The sequence below is a fragment of the Rhododendron vialii genome, chromosome 9a (assembly GCF_030253575.1).
Source record: "Rhododendron vialii isolate Sample 1 chromosome 9a, ASM3025357v1".
Taxonomy (NCBI): Eukaryota; Viridiplantae; Streptophyta; class Magnoliopsida; order Ericales; family Ericaceae; genus Rhododendron; species Rhododendron vialii.
The window spans coordinates 33,891,143-33,906,626 of NC_080565.1; the positions used below are offsets into that span (position 1 = coordinate 33,891,143).

Below are 15,484 nucleotides of genomic sequence, written 5' to 3' on the forward strand. Positions count from 1 at the left end.
CCGAACCACAACACTGAACGCACCCAAATGCACGAAGAACAATCAAGTATACAGAAAAAAGACAGACAGACTATTACGAGATTTTTCAACTGTGTGGTTGAGTACATCCACGTCTCATACCAATTTTCACAATGAATCCAATGAAAATAGCGCAAAGATTGCATCGTCAATTGTGTATTAACAAAGCACTTAGGGGGTGTATGGCAACCCCATTTTCCCATTTTTGCATTCCCATTTTCTCATTTTGGATGTTTGGCACCCCATTATGAGAACTCATTCTGGGAGAATGGATTCATGGATTTTCACTTTAGAAGCAAAAACCCAAAATCTGCTCTGGAGGAGCTTTTCACATTTTTGTCTTTTTCCCATTTTCTGGTCAATTACCAAAATACCCACTTCTCCTTCCTTTATTTACTAGTTTTGCCCCCTCTCCTCTTATCCACTTGTTTCCTCTCGTGTTCACACTAGACGGCAAATCCATTTATTTCTCATTTTCTTTTTTCTTTTTTTTTTTTGCTTCAGTTCGTACGTACTGGGCGTGGTGTGTGTGTGTGTGTTTTTTTGCTTTAGTTGGTACTTTAATTTGTTTGCTAATATTAAGGGTTTGTGTTTGTTTTATTGGTCTTTATATTATGAGGTATGTGTTTGGCGTTAAATTAAAGTGGTGGAATTTTTTATTTCAAATATTACTTGTAACATGGTCTTATTATTTAAATTCTAAAATACCAGATAAAAAATATCGAATTTCTGCCTTACACCTCACATTTGAAAATTAAAAAATTAAATATTATAAAAAAATATTTTAACACAATAATAACGGCCAAAGGCAAAAAAAAAAACAAAATTTGTACACATTTTAAAACAATAATAAAGGCCAAGGGCAACTTGGTAAAAAATCAATCCATAATTCATTTTCATCATTCATCTACCAAACACTACTACTGTTCCAAAATATATTCTGCACATATCTTCCAAACACTCTTTCATTCTCCAAAACATATTCTGACCATAATCCAAAAAGGTAAAAAGCCAAATAACTGAAAATAAAAAGCCAAAAAGTAGACTTCCAAACACGCTATAACCTAGATTTACGTCAACGAATATTGTAATACCCCTGCCCCGAGCCACTACTGTGGATTAGGGCTGTAAACGAACCGAATCGAGCCGAACCCTGTTAAGTTCGGCTCGGGTTCGTTAAGGTATGAGTTCGGCTCGGGTTCGGCTCGAGTTCGATTCGAGCCTGAACAACTTGGCTCGAGTTCGGCTAGTTAAAATTTTTCAAGGATCGGGTTCGGCTCGGTTGGGTTCGTTAAGATACTAGTCTGGCTCGAGTTCGGCTTGGATTTGGCTCGGGTTCGATTCGAATTTGAACATCTTGGCTCGAGTTTGGCTCGTTAAACTCAAATGAATCGTCAAGCCAAGCCGAATCTAAGCTCAAATTGAGCTCGTCAAGACTCAGGTTTGATTCGGCTCCGCTCATTAAACTCAAGCGAATCCAAACTCTCTTATTGATCAAATAGAATTTGGGAGAAAAATAAGTATTGAATTATATAGACAACCTTAAAATTTTTTACATTTACAAATAGACCCCTATTGAATTATTAATTAAATTTAAGTATAGGTTCGCGAACCTAACCGAGCCGAATACCGTTAGGCTCAGGTTTGGCTCATTTACGGAACGAGCCTAGAATTGAGGTTCAGGTTCAGTTCGTTTAGCAGACGAATCGAACTCGAACGAGCTCTTACCGAATCGAGCCTCGAACAGTTCGCGAATGGCTCAGTTCATTTACAGCCCTACTGTGGATGCTGCTCCTGAACAGTTAGCAAAGCGCAACACTTGCTACTTAGATACATTTGATAATTGATTGGGAGATGCCGTCAAGTGGGGGTGTTTTGTTAGGAGCGGATTAGGATTTTGTGGGGCTGGGTTTGTCGGGCGAGTCTTCTTGGGCCTGTTTGTTTTGGGCAATGTAGTATATTTGGAATGGATTGGGAGATGCTACCAAGTGAAGGTGCTTTGTTAGGAGCGGGTTAGGGTTTTGTGGGCTGGGTCTGTTGGGCGGGTCTTCTTGGGCCTGTTTGTTTTGGGCTATGTTGTATATTTGGGTACCGGGTGTGCTAGATATATTATTTTTGGGCTCTCGGGTTAGACCTTAGGGGTTGGACTTTGGCCCATGTATTGTATTGTTCAACTTTTTGTTGGATTTTCCTTTCCCCTCTTCTTGTTTTTAATAAAATTTTGCCTATAAAAAAGAAAAGAAAAGTGGGGGTGCTTTGCAGCGGTGCCGTGCGGCCAATCCGATCATTCATCTCGGAAATTGACGGCTTCGATCTTGACCGAGCAATATATAGTTCTTTGGTTTCTCCCGAGGTGCCACGTACTGCATACTTCTTCAGGGATTGAGTGCGGAGTGCCCTAGATAAACCATAAAGAAGCACAAGATCAGTATTTCAGTTTATTGATCACAAAATTTGGCAAATGGCATTCAACTTCATTTTCATCATAAGTCTATCAGTTCCCAATTTGCATAGTCAGTGTTTCTCTTTTCAGGTAGGATTGATAAACGAATCAAACTACCCGAGTTCGAGCTTGTGTTCGTTCATTAAAAACTGGTTTTAATAGTATTAATTTCCTCATAACAAATCAACTTGGAACATTTTCTTAAGACTCATTAAGCTTTCAAATTTCGGTTGAACAAGTTTCTACTCGACTCGCTCATCGTATAATGCGTATCAACTTATAGCTACTTGAAATCGGCTCAATTAAAGCTCGTTTAAACTTGTACATTTTTTTTTAAAAGCTCATTAAATTGTCAAATCAAACTTAACGATCAACTGTCCGACTCGATTATCAACTCCAATTCCAAGCAAACAAGCGCCTTCTGAACTGGAAATTTCTTGAACCAACCAACACCTTTAATTTTCTGCAATGTAGGAAAGGATAATCTAAATTTATTGCCTCCAAATAAGTTATCCAACCAAAGGATCGATATTTTATTTTTACACCCAGTCTCGATGGCCTCAAAACAGAGAGAAAATTAGTTGAGATGCACGCAAGCCTACCTGAACATCTCTGATTGTAACCAAAAAAACAAAAACAAAATATTGATCTTAACAGGGACTAGCTGAATAGTACAGAATCCCTTGTCGGATAAAAAAAAGTACAAAATATCTCTGGGCCTTTGGCCTATACCGGCCTTGGCCTGCTTGATTGTTGACCTGAATATAATGAAACAATACTCCAAAATCGGGAAGCAGGACTGGTGTGAGCAAACACAATAGCATACAACTGTGCCTCATCTCACCGATGTGTACCACAGTCCTACAGGGGACCCCAAATTGCCAATTCCAGGGAAAGTATTTCATGAGATGGTAACAATATGTGGCGCACTAAAGTGGGGTCTCCAATTCATTTATGCTTGGCTTTGCATGTTTTGAGTCAAGTCTGAGATAGCTCAGTATTGTGCGGGCAGACGACTCAATCTCGAGTCCCACCTCAAACACATCCAGGGCCAACATGAATGAGGTTTCATTCCGTTAAAGTTTTTATTTTTTAAATAATTATTTTTCATTTTACGAGATATGTTATTCTCTCATAACTGACATCACCGTCAATTCTCAAAATAAATTTCCGATAAGTACTTTGCGGAATGGGCCTGAATTTGTGACCCCATCAACGGGCCACTTCATATATACCCTCTAACAAAATCCTTTCGTCTCCATGCGGAATGCCTGATTCGTTCGGGTTGCTTTCAGCTCTCTTGAAAAAGACGTCAGCTTGCTCTTTTTTTTTTTTTGATCCGCAAAGCTTGCTCTTTACTTAAGCGCATACCGGGGAGTTGCCCCCTTTCCCTTTCCCACGCTACAGTAGGAGCATCATTTTTAAGGGTGAGGGTGGTTCGGGCTAGCTTTCGCACATCTCAACTCATAATTTTTTCACCGGTCCGGTCAAAAAGTAGGTTATCAATGCCGGTAATAGAGAATTTGCAATAAATTGCTTTCTTGCTACTTGATCTAAAGAATCAAAGCCTCAATAATTGTCTGGAGAACAAACAAAAAAACCAACCAAACTCACCATAAGACTTTCCCATATTGAAAAGAATATGAGTACATACACTTATCTACGTGTACATACACTGCGTAGATATGCATTTTAGACCCGTCTTATAATTTACATATATGATTCGAGTCGCTCATTTTGTTCAAAAGTTTGCTTGGGGTTCTTGTAAAAAATCAACTATTTTGAAAATCAAGAAAAACGTTTACTAAGGTCTCGTTCGGCTAAATAAGCCAACTGACTTATTTTTTTGTCCTTATTCAATTTTTTTTCATATTTGTTAGTTTTTCGTCATTTTTTTGAAAATTATTGCATCGTCATGTTGAGAGGAATCTAAAAAGTAAAAAATTATGATCGAAATCTAATTTTTTTGAATAAAGACGAAAAAATTGACTTTTTGGCTTATTTTTGTCTTTATTAAAAAAAATTAAGTTTCGATCGTAATTTTTTACTTTTTAGATTTCTTTGGTCATGATGATGCAATAATTTTCAAGAAATTAATAAAAAATAACAAATACGAATTTTTTTTGAATAAGGGAAAAAAAAAAAGAAGTCAGTTAGCTTATTTAGCCTAACAGGTACATCTGACTTTGCTTCAGAATACATGCATGGATTCTGAAGTAAAGTCGGATATTTTGTAAACGCCTATATAAATATCCGAAAAAAGTTGATTTTTTACAAAGATCCTAAACAAAAGAGTATTTTGTTCGAACAAAATGAGCGGCTCAAATCATTTTTTTTTAGAATTCAGGGACGGGTCCGAATACTTATGTTCGTGGATATATGCATGTAGCTACGCAGCTGTTTCCCATCATCTACTCCTAAACAGAAATGATCAGTTTCTCACTCTTCCCAAGCCAAAACAAAGCACAGATACTCTGAGAGAGAGAGAGAGAGAGAGACAGTTTTTGTGCATTTCATTCATGCCAACACGAACTACTCATCTTCCACCCTCCACTTCCTCTTCCTCTTCCTCTTCCACTCACTGAGCCAACAAAAAAATGGGCCGCAACTCGGCGAGCCCCGACCGCCTCTCCTCCGGCGAAGAGGACGGCGTCAATGCCGCCGCCGCTGCCAATTCCACCACCGGTCTAGGTTTCCGCTCGATCCGCGACCGTATTCGCTTCAAACGAAACCCTAACCCGACCACAACAACAACGACAAGTCCGGTTAACAACAACAACACCAAGGATCGAACCGGTAAAACGACGTCGGATCGGCGCAGATCCCACCACCACGGCCGCCCGGCCCCAAGCGCTCGCAAGTTCCCGTTGTTTCCGTTCAGGGGGAGGTCGTTGTTCTACTTCTGCGTGTTCCTCGCGGTATTCTTGTTCGCGCTGGCGTCGATGGTGCTGCAGAGCTCGATCGCGTCGGCCGTGTTCCGTATGGGGGGTGGTAGTGAGAGGAGGGGGAGGATGGTGAGGGAGGGCTTGAAGTTCGGGAGCTCGTTGAGGTTCGTGCCCTCGGCGACGGTTGGCCCGCGGGGGCGGGGTTCCGTCGAGCTGGATCGGTTGCGGCGGAGTGGGCCTAGAATTGGTATCCGGCCGCCCAGACTTGCTCTTGTGAGTAGGAAATTTTTTGAAGGTTTTCTTTTTTCTCTGTAATAGTGAAGATAACATTAATGTTCGGGAGTACTTGAGTATATATAGTGATGAAATTAAAAACAGCTTATGAAGTTTTTTTGTTTGGAGTTGTCGGACCTGTTCTACCATCTCCCCTAAAACCAATTTAGGGAGGGTTTCAATTAAGTCTTTTATGGCAATTCGACATTGCACCCGCAAGTCTGTTTTTGGAGGGTGGCATTGTGTAACCAAATCCATGGGGCACTTCGGGCCCAACAATCCCTCCCTCGAGATGATGCTCACGCGACTCGAATCCATGACTTTGTGGTAGGTTAACTAGATGCTGATTTTTGCCGGATATTAGCCTATTAGCTTGTTCGAAGCTGAATTTTGAGATGCATAGAGTCGATATTAGGGTCAGATGATTGTGAAGCTGACTTTTGAGATGCATAGAGTTGGATATTAGGGTTAGAGGAAACCCATAAGAATACCTACGTTATGACTATCACTCTTATCCAGATAACTATCTGGACATTATAATGGTTGGTTTGTTGTCCCTTGTGGAGTTCCTTGTTTTTACTGCTGTCGCTATTGTTCTAATTACCCGTATAAATTACAATAAACTTCTGTAGTACCATCTTATTACCCAAGTGCTCAATTCTGGACGGCTTTTATTTTCTATGTACCTTTGCATACATGCGTTGACCTCTTATTTTTTCTGGCACTGAGTGGTCTTGAAGTAAACCTAATACAGAGTATGAATAATGCTTTTGTTTATTGAAGTGTTTAAACTTTGTCTTCTGAATAATGCTTTTGTTTTGATGAAATGATAGGTCTTAGGAAACATGAAAAATGATCCAGTGTCATTGATGCTGTATACTGTGGTGAAGAGTTTACAGGAACTCGGCTATTTGTTTAAGGTAATTTTCTGTGAAGCTTTTATACTTCTTTGCTTGTTCAAGGAGATTATGTTTTTTGATTTCTCTATTGATTTGGTCAGAGTAGCCGTCTTCTTTGTAATGAAATGACTTCATTCTTGTGAAGAATGCTTGTGCCACTCTTATTCAAATAAACCTGGTTCTGTAGGTTGCTGTTTTATATGCATAACCCTTTTGAAGTCGAGTACTTCTTCCTTCTTCTTTCTGTGAAGTGGGAACATACCCTGTGTAACGTCACACTGGACCCTCCACTGTAATGTAAACTCGGGGCCGCAAACGGACCCGCATATGCACCAGGTGGGATGTAGTGTTTTGCCAGCAAGTGCTGAACATAGGCGTTTCAGAATACCTTAAAATGACCCTAAACCTGCCAGGCTTTGCTGGCGATTAAGGCGGGTAATGCAGATAAAGGGATGAGTGCTTTCGAGCTTTTGCTTTTCCCCCACTCAGAATGGCTACTGGACAAGACTGGCATTGCCCTTGCCTAAGAAGCATGGATACGGATACGGGATACGGACACGATACGATACGGATACGTGAATTTTCCAAAAAGAAAGATACAATACGTTGAATATAAAAGTAAATAAAAAATATATTATATAAGTTCACCATTTCACATGCCAGGAGAGATATATTTACATCTAGTTATATATAACTGTATCTATATAGTTATATATATGCATACACACAACGAGAGAGAGAGAGAGGTTGTCGAGAGAGATGAGAGATGAAAGAGAGGATATCCTCTGTGTGTTTCTAGTGTCGATTGGTGGGGGAAAATGAAAAATATAGTTCTAATTGCAATTCTAACCCATATATTTTAAGTAATAACATATTTACCCTTGCGTGTATCCAAAACGTATCCAAGCGTATCTAACACGTATCCCCGCGTATTCAAAACGTATCGGGATACCAAAAAATAATTCTAAATGCAAGATACTTTAAAAAAACATATCGGATACGTATCCGGAGAGTGTCCGAGAGTATCGGTATCCGATACGGATACGATGCGTGATACGGAGGCCAAAATAGAGTATCCGTGCTTCATAGGCCCTCGCTAAAACTGGCTATTTATATAGCTGCTATTCATCATCTTAACCATCTTCGCTTGCTAGATTTATTCCCTGTCTAGCCCTCCGGTTTGAGATCATCTTCAGCTTATGCTTGTTCAAATTCCAAAGTACTTATTTAAAGCTAATTCTTTTGTGGATCCTTGCATTGGTTATAAGTAGTTAGATATAGTTAATTCTTTTAAGCCTGCGGAGTTATGTGAATCAAACCTGTAGTACTTAATCGCACGTATTAATTATTATAATGCTTGGTTGACAGATTTATGCAGTAGACGATGGGAAAGCGCATTCTGTGTGGGAGAAAATAGGAGGTCAAATCTTTATCCTAAGTCCGGAGAGATATCACCAAATTGATTGGTTAACGTACGTGTGCTATTTGGTTTTCTTGGAACATTTATGTTTTGTCGGCAACTCTTTTGGCTGTCTGTTACTTTTTTTTATCTTATTTGGTACAGATAGCTCACATTTTGGTTTTTTCGCAGCTTTGAAGGTGTTATAGTGGATTCTCTTGAAGCAAGAGCTGCCATTTCAAGGTAGGGTTATATCTCATCGAAACACTGTTGATGTAACAGCATTTTAATAGACCTTGTTAAGTCCTTCGGAAACTCTTCAAAGATTCCAAACATGCAACACATATTCCTCAATAATACATTTCTATGGGTAAAGCTAGAATATGAGGGGACAACAAGTCAATGATGGAACTTAAAACTAATTTCACTGTTGGTATTTTATGCTACTTAAAAACCTCTCTTACTGAACGTATGCATTGGAGTGATGAAGCCATGGTAAAGATATATGGCACGGTCGCTCATGTTAAATGGGTTGGCTGGTGGATAGAGGTCTGACTTCACTAAATGAGGCAAATTAATGAGTTCCAGGATTTCACTTGAGTGGTTACTTACTACAAACCTTTTTTTCGCTTTCTTCAGTTTGATATGCCATAAGTAGTGAGTTTTATATGCAGCCTTATGCAGGAGCCCTTTTGTTCGGTACCACTTGTATGGGCAATTCAGGAAGATACACTCGCTAATCGCCTTCCCGCGTATGAGGACATGAGCTGGGAACATCTTATTTCTTCCTGGAGAAGTGCTTTTAGCCGTGCTGATGTTATTGTTTTTCCAGATTTTTCTCTCCCGGTAAATTGTCATTCCATCATCCGTGTTTTGTTAACTGCCAATGTACAATCCTTCTGGCATTTCGTTAGACATGTCCTTTCATTGTGTCTCAGTTGTTATTCCTTCCTGTATCAGATGTTATATAGTGTGCTTGACACTGGAAACTTCTTTGTGATTCCTGGATCACCAATAGATGTGTGGGCTGCTGAAGGCTACAGTAAAAGCCACTCCAAAATGCAGTTAAGGACGGACAATGGGTTCAATAAAGATGATATGCTGGTTCTAATAGTTGGGAGTTCTTTCTTCTACAATGAGCTATCTTGGGAGTATGCGGTTGCAATGCATGACATAGGACCTCTGCTACTCAAATATGCAAGGGGCAAAGACTCCAAGGGGGCATTTAAATTTCTGTTCTTGGGTGGAAACTCCACCGACGGATACACTGATGCTTTACAGGTAGAGAACTTTCGATTGGTCTATTGTTGGTTTCCTTGTCTATTGTCTCTTCCAAGCGGGTTCATGGCTCGCTCTAGGTTTCTCAATAGTTTGGCATGCTTTGTTCAATTTTCACCGGACCGTAGTACGAAGACATGTCGTCCAGCTTCTTCCGTCACATGCACTCTCCTTTTCTTCTGTCATGTATCATAGTTATTTCTCCATCTCCTGTCTTCTCTCTTTGCTTTCTCCATGTCTTCTTTATACCCTTTGCTTCTTCACTCTGTGTTCATTTTCTTCTGTATAATTCTTGTGTTTGAATTCTACATTGTAGCGTCACATATTTACTCACCAAAATTAGCATAACAGCTCATTGTATGTTTAAATGAAGTTTTATTAGAGGCCATGCTACATCTAGAAAGGAACAATAGAGTTTTTCAAGGCATTTATCAACCTTTTCCCGCTGTTTTATATAATATGTGTTTCAATATACATATTAGGACCTCCTAACTTCTATCTGTGTAGCAATTTAACACCATGCTTTGTAGCCGTTGGTGAATCCTCCCTCGGGTTTTTGCCTCATTATGCCTTCTTGATTCTTCTAAGATTGTTTTCCTTAGTCAAAATTCTCATTTATCCAAAAAAAAAAGAGCTGGGGTAAATTTCGTTCAGTGCAGGTCTCACAAAGTATTCTTAGCCTCTTAAGTAGTTTGTGTTTTCTTTCATTGTCAAATGCAGTATTTGACTTATAATAGAGTTGCTTTTAATTATCCAATTAGCACAAGGTTATGAGTTAGCACATGCAACTTTTATGTCCCTCTTTGTTTTGGGATATCTCTATCGGTGGTCGTAAACTGAGTTCTTGTGTCTCTCATTTGCCCCTTCATCTGGTGAATGGTGCGCATATCTAAGGAATGGTTCTATAACTTTCTTCTTTATGTGTATTTAATTTCATTGCTACTTGGTCTAAAGTTAATATGAAATCCTTTGTCCTACATATCAAGCTCTTCAGTCTTTACCTCAAAAAACAAAGTTTATTTCCCTATATGTTAGAAGTTTTAATTAATCCATGTTATCTCTTCTGTTTTTTGGTGTGTAGGAAATTGCTACTCATTTGGGATTCCATCATGGTTCAGTAAGGCACTATGGGATGAATGGTGATGTAAATGGTTTGCTACTAATGGCTGATATTGTTCTATATGGTTCCTCCCAAGATGTACAGGGTTTTCCTCCATTACTTACACGAGCCATGTCATTTGGAATTCCCGTGATTGCACCTGACTACCCTGTTATTAAAAAATATGTGAGTTCAGTCAGCTATTATGACAGTGTCTCCTTTTTAGCAGAACTATGTACGGTGTTTGCCCTGTCTTCTTCAACTTTATATGATGTACACCAAATTTTCAGGTTGTTGATGGAGTTCATGGGATGATTTATCCGAAACATCAGCCTGATGCGTTGATGAGAGCTTTCTCGCTTTTGATATCGAAAGGAAAACTCTCTAAATTTGCTCATTCTGTGGCTTCTTCTGGAAGGCTGTTGGCTAAGAACATGCAGGCATCAGATTGTGTTACTGGTTATGCAAAACTTTTGGAGAATGTCCTCACTTTCCCATCGGGTGCCCAGCTGCCAGGTCAGATTTCAAAGCTCAAACAAGGTACATGGGAATGGAATTTGTTCAGGATGGAAATGGAACAGGGAATTATGGATCAGAAGGGCTCTTACGTGAGAAATTCTAGCATTGTCTATGCCCTCGAGGAACAGTTGACCAATCACTTCGATTTAGGGGATGGCAATCAGAGTGAGCCTGAGGTACTGGCACAGGACATTCCTACAGACCTAGATTGGGATATCTTAATGGAGATAGAAAATTCTGAGGAGATGGAAAGCCTTGAAATGGAGGAGGTAGGTCTTTCTTTTGCAAATAGGGGTCATGCCTGTTTATTTCATACGTTTCTTGCTGTTACCTATTTGGGTGACAAATGGAGTGGTGGTTTGTTTGTTGTAGATTGAAGGAAGAATGGAGAAAGATTCAGGTGTGTGGGATGAGATATATCGCAACGCTCGAAAAGCTGAAAAACTTAAGTCTGAAGGACATGAAAGAGATGAAGGAGAGCTAGAAAGAACTGGCCAGGCGTTGTGTATATATGAAATATACGATGGAGCTGGGGCGTGGCCCTTTCTCCATCACGGTACTTTGTACCGTGGGTTAAGTCTTGTGAGTTTTCGGATTCGACCTCTTCATTGATTTCCCTTGCTTTCAATGATATTTGTTATCTTGTTTTATTGGGCTAGAGCAGTACAATTTGAGGCCACCAGTTCTGTGCTTGAGATTTTGTTCTTTCACTGTCTGCACTCAATACTTTCGCTTATTGTATAAGTGTGCACTTCGTTACACAACTTACAATGTGGAAAAACTTGTTTTAAGTCGGTGATACCACCTGGTTTGTGCACTGGCCTGCCGATGCTTTTTTGTTTTGAATGAAGGATCCAAACTTCTTTATTGCTTCTTTGGGCTCATTTGATTGTTTAGCATCTGTCACCGATTTCTTTTATGGTTATAAATCATCTCTTACCTAGTTTGGAATCTGTATCCTTTTCATTGATACTTAACTTAGGAAAGACAGCTTCATCATTTTGTTCGTTGTTACGTATATGTTTTGTTGCTTCTGATCTTGCTACATTATGTCAGTCCACAAGTGCACGAAGAACGAGATCAGACGATGTGGATGCAGTTGGACGGCTTCCCCTGTTGAAGGAATCATACTATAGGGATATTCTTTGCGAGATTGGAGGCATGTTTGCTGTTGCTAACAGTGTTGACAACATTCATAAGCGGTCATGGATTGGATTTCAGTCATGGCGTGCTGGTGGCAGGAAGGTATGTCTTATGGTGGTGGCTCACTAGTTGCTCTTGTATTCTAGCTACTAATTTTGGTGGTGTTATTCATTCTTCAATTTGCTAAATATGACATACTGATCTATTTTTTTCCTTCCGTTTTTGCTATCTCAAAACAGGTATCACTGTCTACTAGAGCGGAACAGGTTTTGGAAGAAAAAATAAAAGAGGAAACCAAAGGAGAAGTAATTTACTTCTGGGCGCACTTTGGCATGGATAGTGGACTTTCAGGAAGTAATGATGCACTTACTTTTTGGTCCATGTGTGACATCCTAAATGGAGGGAACTGCCGGTATGTTTCTGTATATTTGACGATGATCTGTGGGTGCAAGTCATTTTAGCCTATTCTCCTGATCTGTGAGTGTGTGTGTTTGTTGGTTTATTTGATTTAAGTTTTTTTTTTTTCTTTTTGGTTTTCTTTTGTGCTCTCTCTTTGTATCTGGAGGATCACCCTGCATGCAGTGTTGTGCACCTGTGTACTTTTTAATGGGCCAAACTGTAATTTGAAGTGATGGTGGCTACCAGAAGAATCTTAGGTTCTCATTATTGCTTTTCTCCTTTCATATTCCTCACATGCTAAGTACTACTTGTGGACTGGCCTTTTAGTTAAGGTCAGACCCACTGCAAAACGTCTCGGCTTGCAAAAGGTCCTGGAGAGTTGTTAGGTAGGCAGCCATCCTTGCGTCTTTTAGAAGCTTCTGCAGCTTTAACGTAGTCTATTGTTCAAATCACCAAAGAAGACACCTCTATTTATTCTTGATTAAAAAAATTGAAGTCTTCGAATTACTTGGTGAATTTAGTTGGTTTCCACAGTTGATGTAATTGCGTACAGGAACTGGATTTTGTCTGGTGCTAGCTTGATTTTACTGAATAAGACACAAACGTTCCAAGACTTCAAACCAAATTCCCAGTGTGCTGCTGATCTGATTGCGATTCTAGTTTCAGCTTAAAATGTGTTAATTATTTCTTTTCTTCCCAGAAATAGGTAATTCTCTTTGAAATTTGATCTTTGGGTAGAGACAGGAAGACGGTTTTCACATTCTAGGCAACATCATACTAACAAGCATGGTTATAGGTCCTGTTTTATGACGTCCCAAATCTATAAATTTGATCTCTTTTTTTTCCATTTCCTTTAAGCAGATAGCCATGATTGAAGCACAAAAGAAGGGCATGAATTTAGATTTCTACTTTGTATTGGCAAGAGATCTTGAAAAAGTATCTCAACATATCAATTGTTAGATGGCTGTTTTCTCTTTATTTCCTTTTTGCTCCTCTGATATTCTTTCTCCTCGAACGCCTGCAGAACTGCCTTTGAAGATGCCTTCCGCAGGATGTATGCCTTGCCATCCCACATTGGGGCTCTTCCTCCCATGCCTGAAGATGGTGGTCACTGGTCTGCTCTGCATAGCTGGGTGATGCCAACCCCTTCCTTTCTAGAGTTCATAATGTTTTCCAGGTATCAGTCCGGTAAAAACACTGCTTCAAACAGCATTAAATTAAGTCCTTAGCTGAATAATGATTTTTATTTGCTTGAAAAATTGAGCAGGATGTTTGCTGATTCTCTCAATAGCTTGCACACCAATTCAAGCGAAATCACGACTTGCTTGTTGGGTTCCTCAAGCCTTGAGGTAAGCCTTAGGCCCTGTTTGACTGGCGGGATGAATATTGAGGAGCTATATTATCCAATTTCTAATATACCACGTTTAGTTGGTTTGGATGTCCAATTATTGAATAAGCAAGAATAAAAAGGGATAATACACTTGAAAGACTTCCAAACATGGGTTGGATGTGCGACCGACATGCTCATTATTGAATCCAAACGCAGAATAAATGACAATACATTCTTAAGAAACTTTTTTGACCAAAAGTTACGCACAAAATTAGTATACTTATAAATAGAGTTTCTAACTTATGCTTCTACTATAGAACCAAACATAGTTCCAACTTTTGAGAGGTTTGCATGATAGTCTTCTCTTTTGCGTCTCAGTTGTGAGAGAAGAAAGAAGGAAACGAAATGAAACAAAAGAAAAGTAGTTACAGCTATACATATATCATATGTGTGTATAAACACATACCTATATTTATCGGTACACACTGCTTTTTTTTCTTCTCGTGAAACTAAAGCTTCAAGGAATCGAGTACTAAGAGGGGGGCAGTGATGCATTGTTTTGCGAGAAACTTGAAACTTTGGTAAAAGTGAATTTTCCAGAAAATTGAGTGGGCACAGCACTTGTCCAAATGTAAATCCGCCATTTTATATTTTCCATTCACATGCTTTTAATCTTTTTATCAAACAGAAACAAACTTCAATCACTGTGCTGGAGGTTTCAGTGTTTCATTTTTCATGACCTGTGCAGAAAAAGCATTGCTATTGCCGGATTTTGGAACTCCTAGTCAATGTATGGGCTTATCATAGTGCGCGTAAGATGGTTTACATTGACCCACACACGGGTTCACTACAAGAACAGCATCCAATTGAGCAACGAAAGGGATATATGTGGGCAAAGTACTTCACTTTTTCTTCATTGAAGAGTATGGATGAAGACCTTGCTGAAGTGGCTGATGACAACGACCACCCCAGTGAGACGTGGTTGTGGCCACTAACAGGGGAAGTATATTGGCAAGGCGTATATGAGAGAGAGAGGGAAGAGAGATATAGACTAAAGATGGACAAGAAGAGGAAAACTAAAGAGAAACTATTGGATAGGATGCAGTATGGATACAAGCAGAAGTCACTCGGAAGATAGGAAGCTTAAAAAGATTCTGAATTTTGAGCTTGAGAAGTAAGTAGAGCGAATGGGAACACTATTGACTCCTAACACAGAAACTAACCGATTTTCGGTTCTGGACTCCAAAAAAGGAAATACACATACACAGATAAAAGGAGAGCTCAAATTCTTTCTAACAACATCGAGATTTTTGACCGCTGGAAGCTCTGATAGGTATTTGTCTCACTATTACTTAAGGAGTTACATGCTATATATACGGAGTGGAGAAATAACAGAGGCTAGCTCTTTAAAGCCGCCTTACTCTCGAGATTTCTCAAGCGGCTCTGACCAGATACGTACCACTGGCATTTTGAGAACATGATACCAGAAACTATTATAGATTCTTTTGTCGATGTATATATAGAGCCTAGGGGACAACAGTTGCAATTTTGGTTGGTATACGAAGTTGGTTAATGGTTAGTTGGTCTTTTCTTATTTTTGCTTGGCATTGCATATGGAGCTTTGGCATTCATGTGACTCGGGTTTTTACGTTTGGTGCCCGTTTGTTTGACTGGATACGAGCATCGGATTGGACTATATATCCAAGGGGCTATGTATCTGGTGTTTTTTATTTTAAAAAAAATATACAGTTCAAACTAAATGTTCATTGGGAATATAATCATATAAAAAGCGGGGATAA

At 39.4% G+C, this 15,484-nt stretch overlaps 1 protein-coding gene across 3 annotated transcripts; it reads left to right on the forward strand.

The window, feature by feature from the left end:
- Window positions 1-4,853: 4,853 nt before the first annotated feature.
- On the forward strand, window positions 4,854-15,264 carry LOC131300868 (uncharacterized). 3 transcript variants are annotated; one of them, XM_058326877.1, is made up of 14 exons: window positions 4,854-5,619; window positions 6,453-6,539; window positions 7,887-7,990; window positions 8,110-8,160; window positions 8,592-8,763; window positions 8,878-9,198; window positions 10,277-10,480; window positions 10,585-11,082; window positions 11,186-11,395; window positions 11,870-12,058; window positions 12,196-12,368; window positions 13,380-13,532; window positions 13,623-13,704; window positions 14,434-15,264. In XM_058326877.1, exons 1-14 carry the CDS (start codon window positions 5,059-5,061, stop codon window positions 14,821-14,823), a joined length of 3,195 nt encoding a protein of 1,064 aa, XP_058182860.1. In that variant the 5' UTR covers window positions 4,854-5,058; the 3' UTR covers window positions 14,824-15,264. The 3 variants fall into 3 exon arrangements, with proteins under 3 accessions (XP_058182860.1, XP_058182861.1, XP_058182862.1); XM_058326879.1 differs by having other exon boundaries at window positions 5,516-5,641; XM_058326878.1 differs by lacking the exon at window positions 13,623-13,704 and having other exon boundaries at window positions 4,904-5,619.
- The last annotated feature ends 220 nt before the right edge of the window (window positions 15,265-15,484 follow it).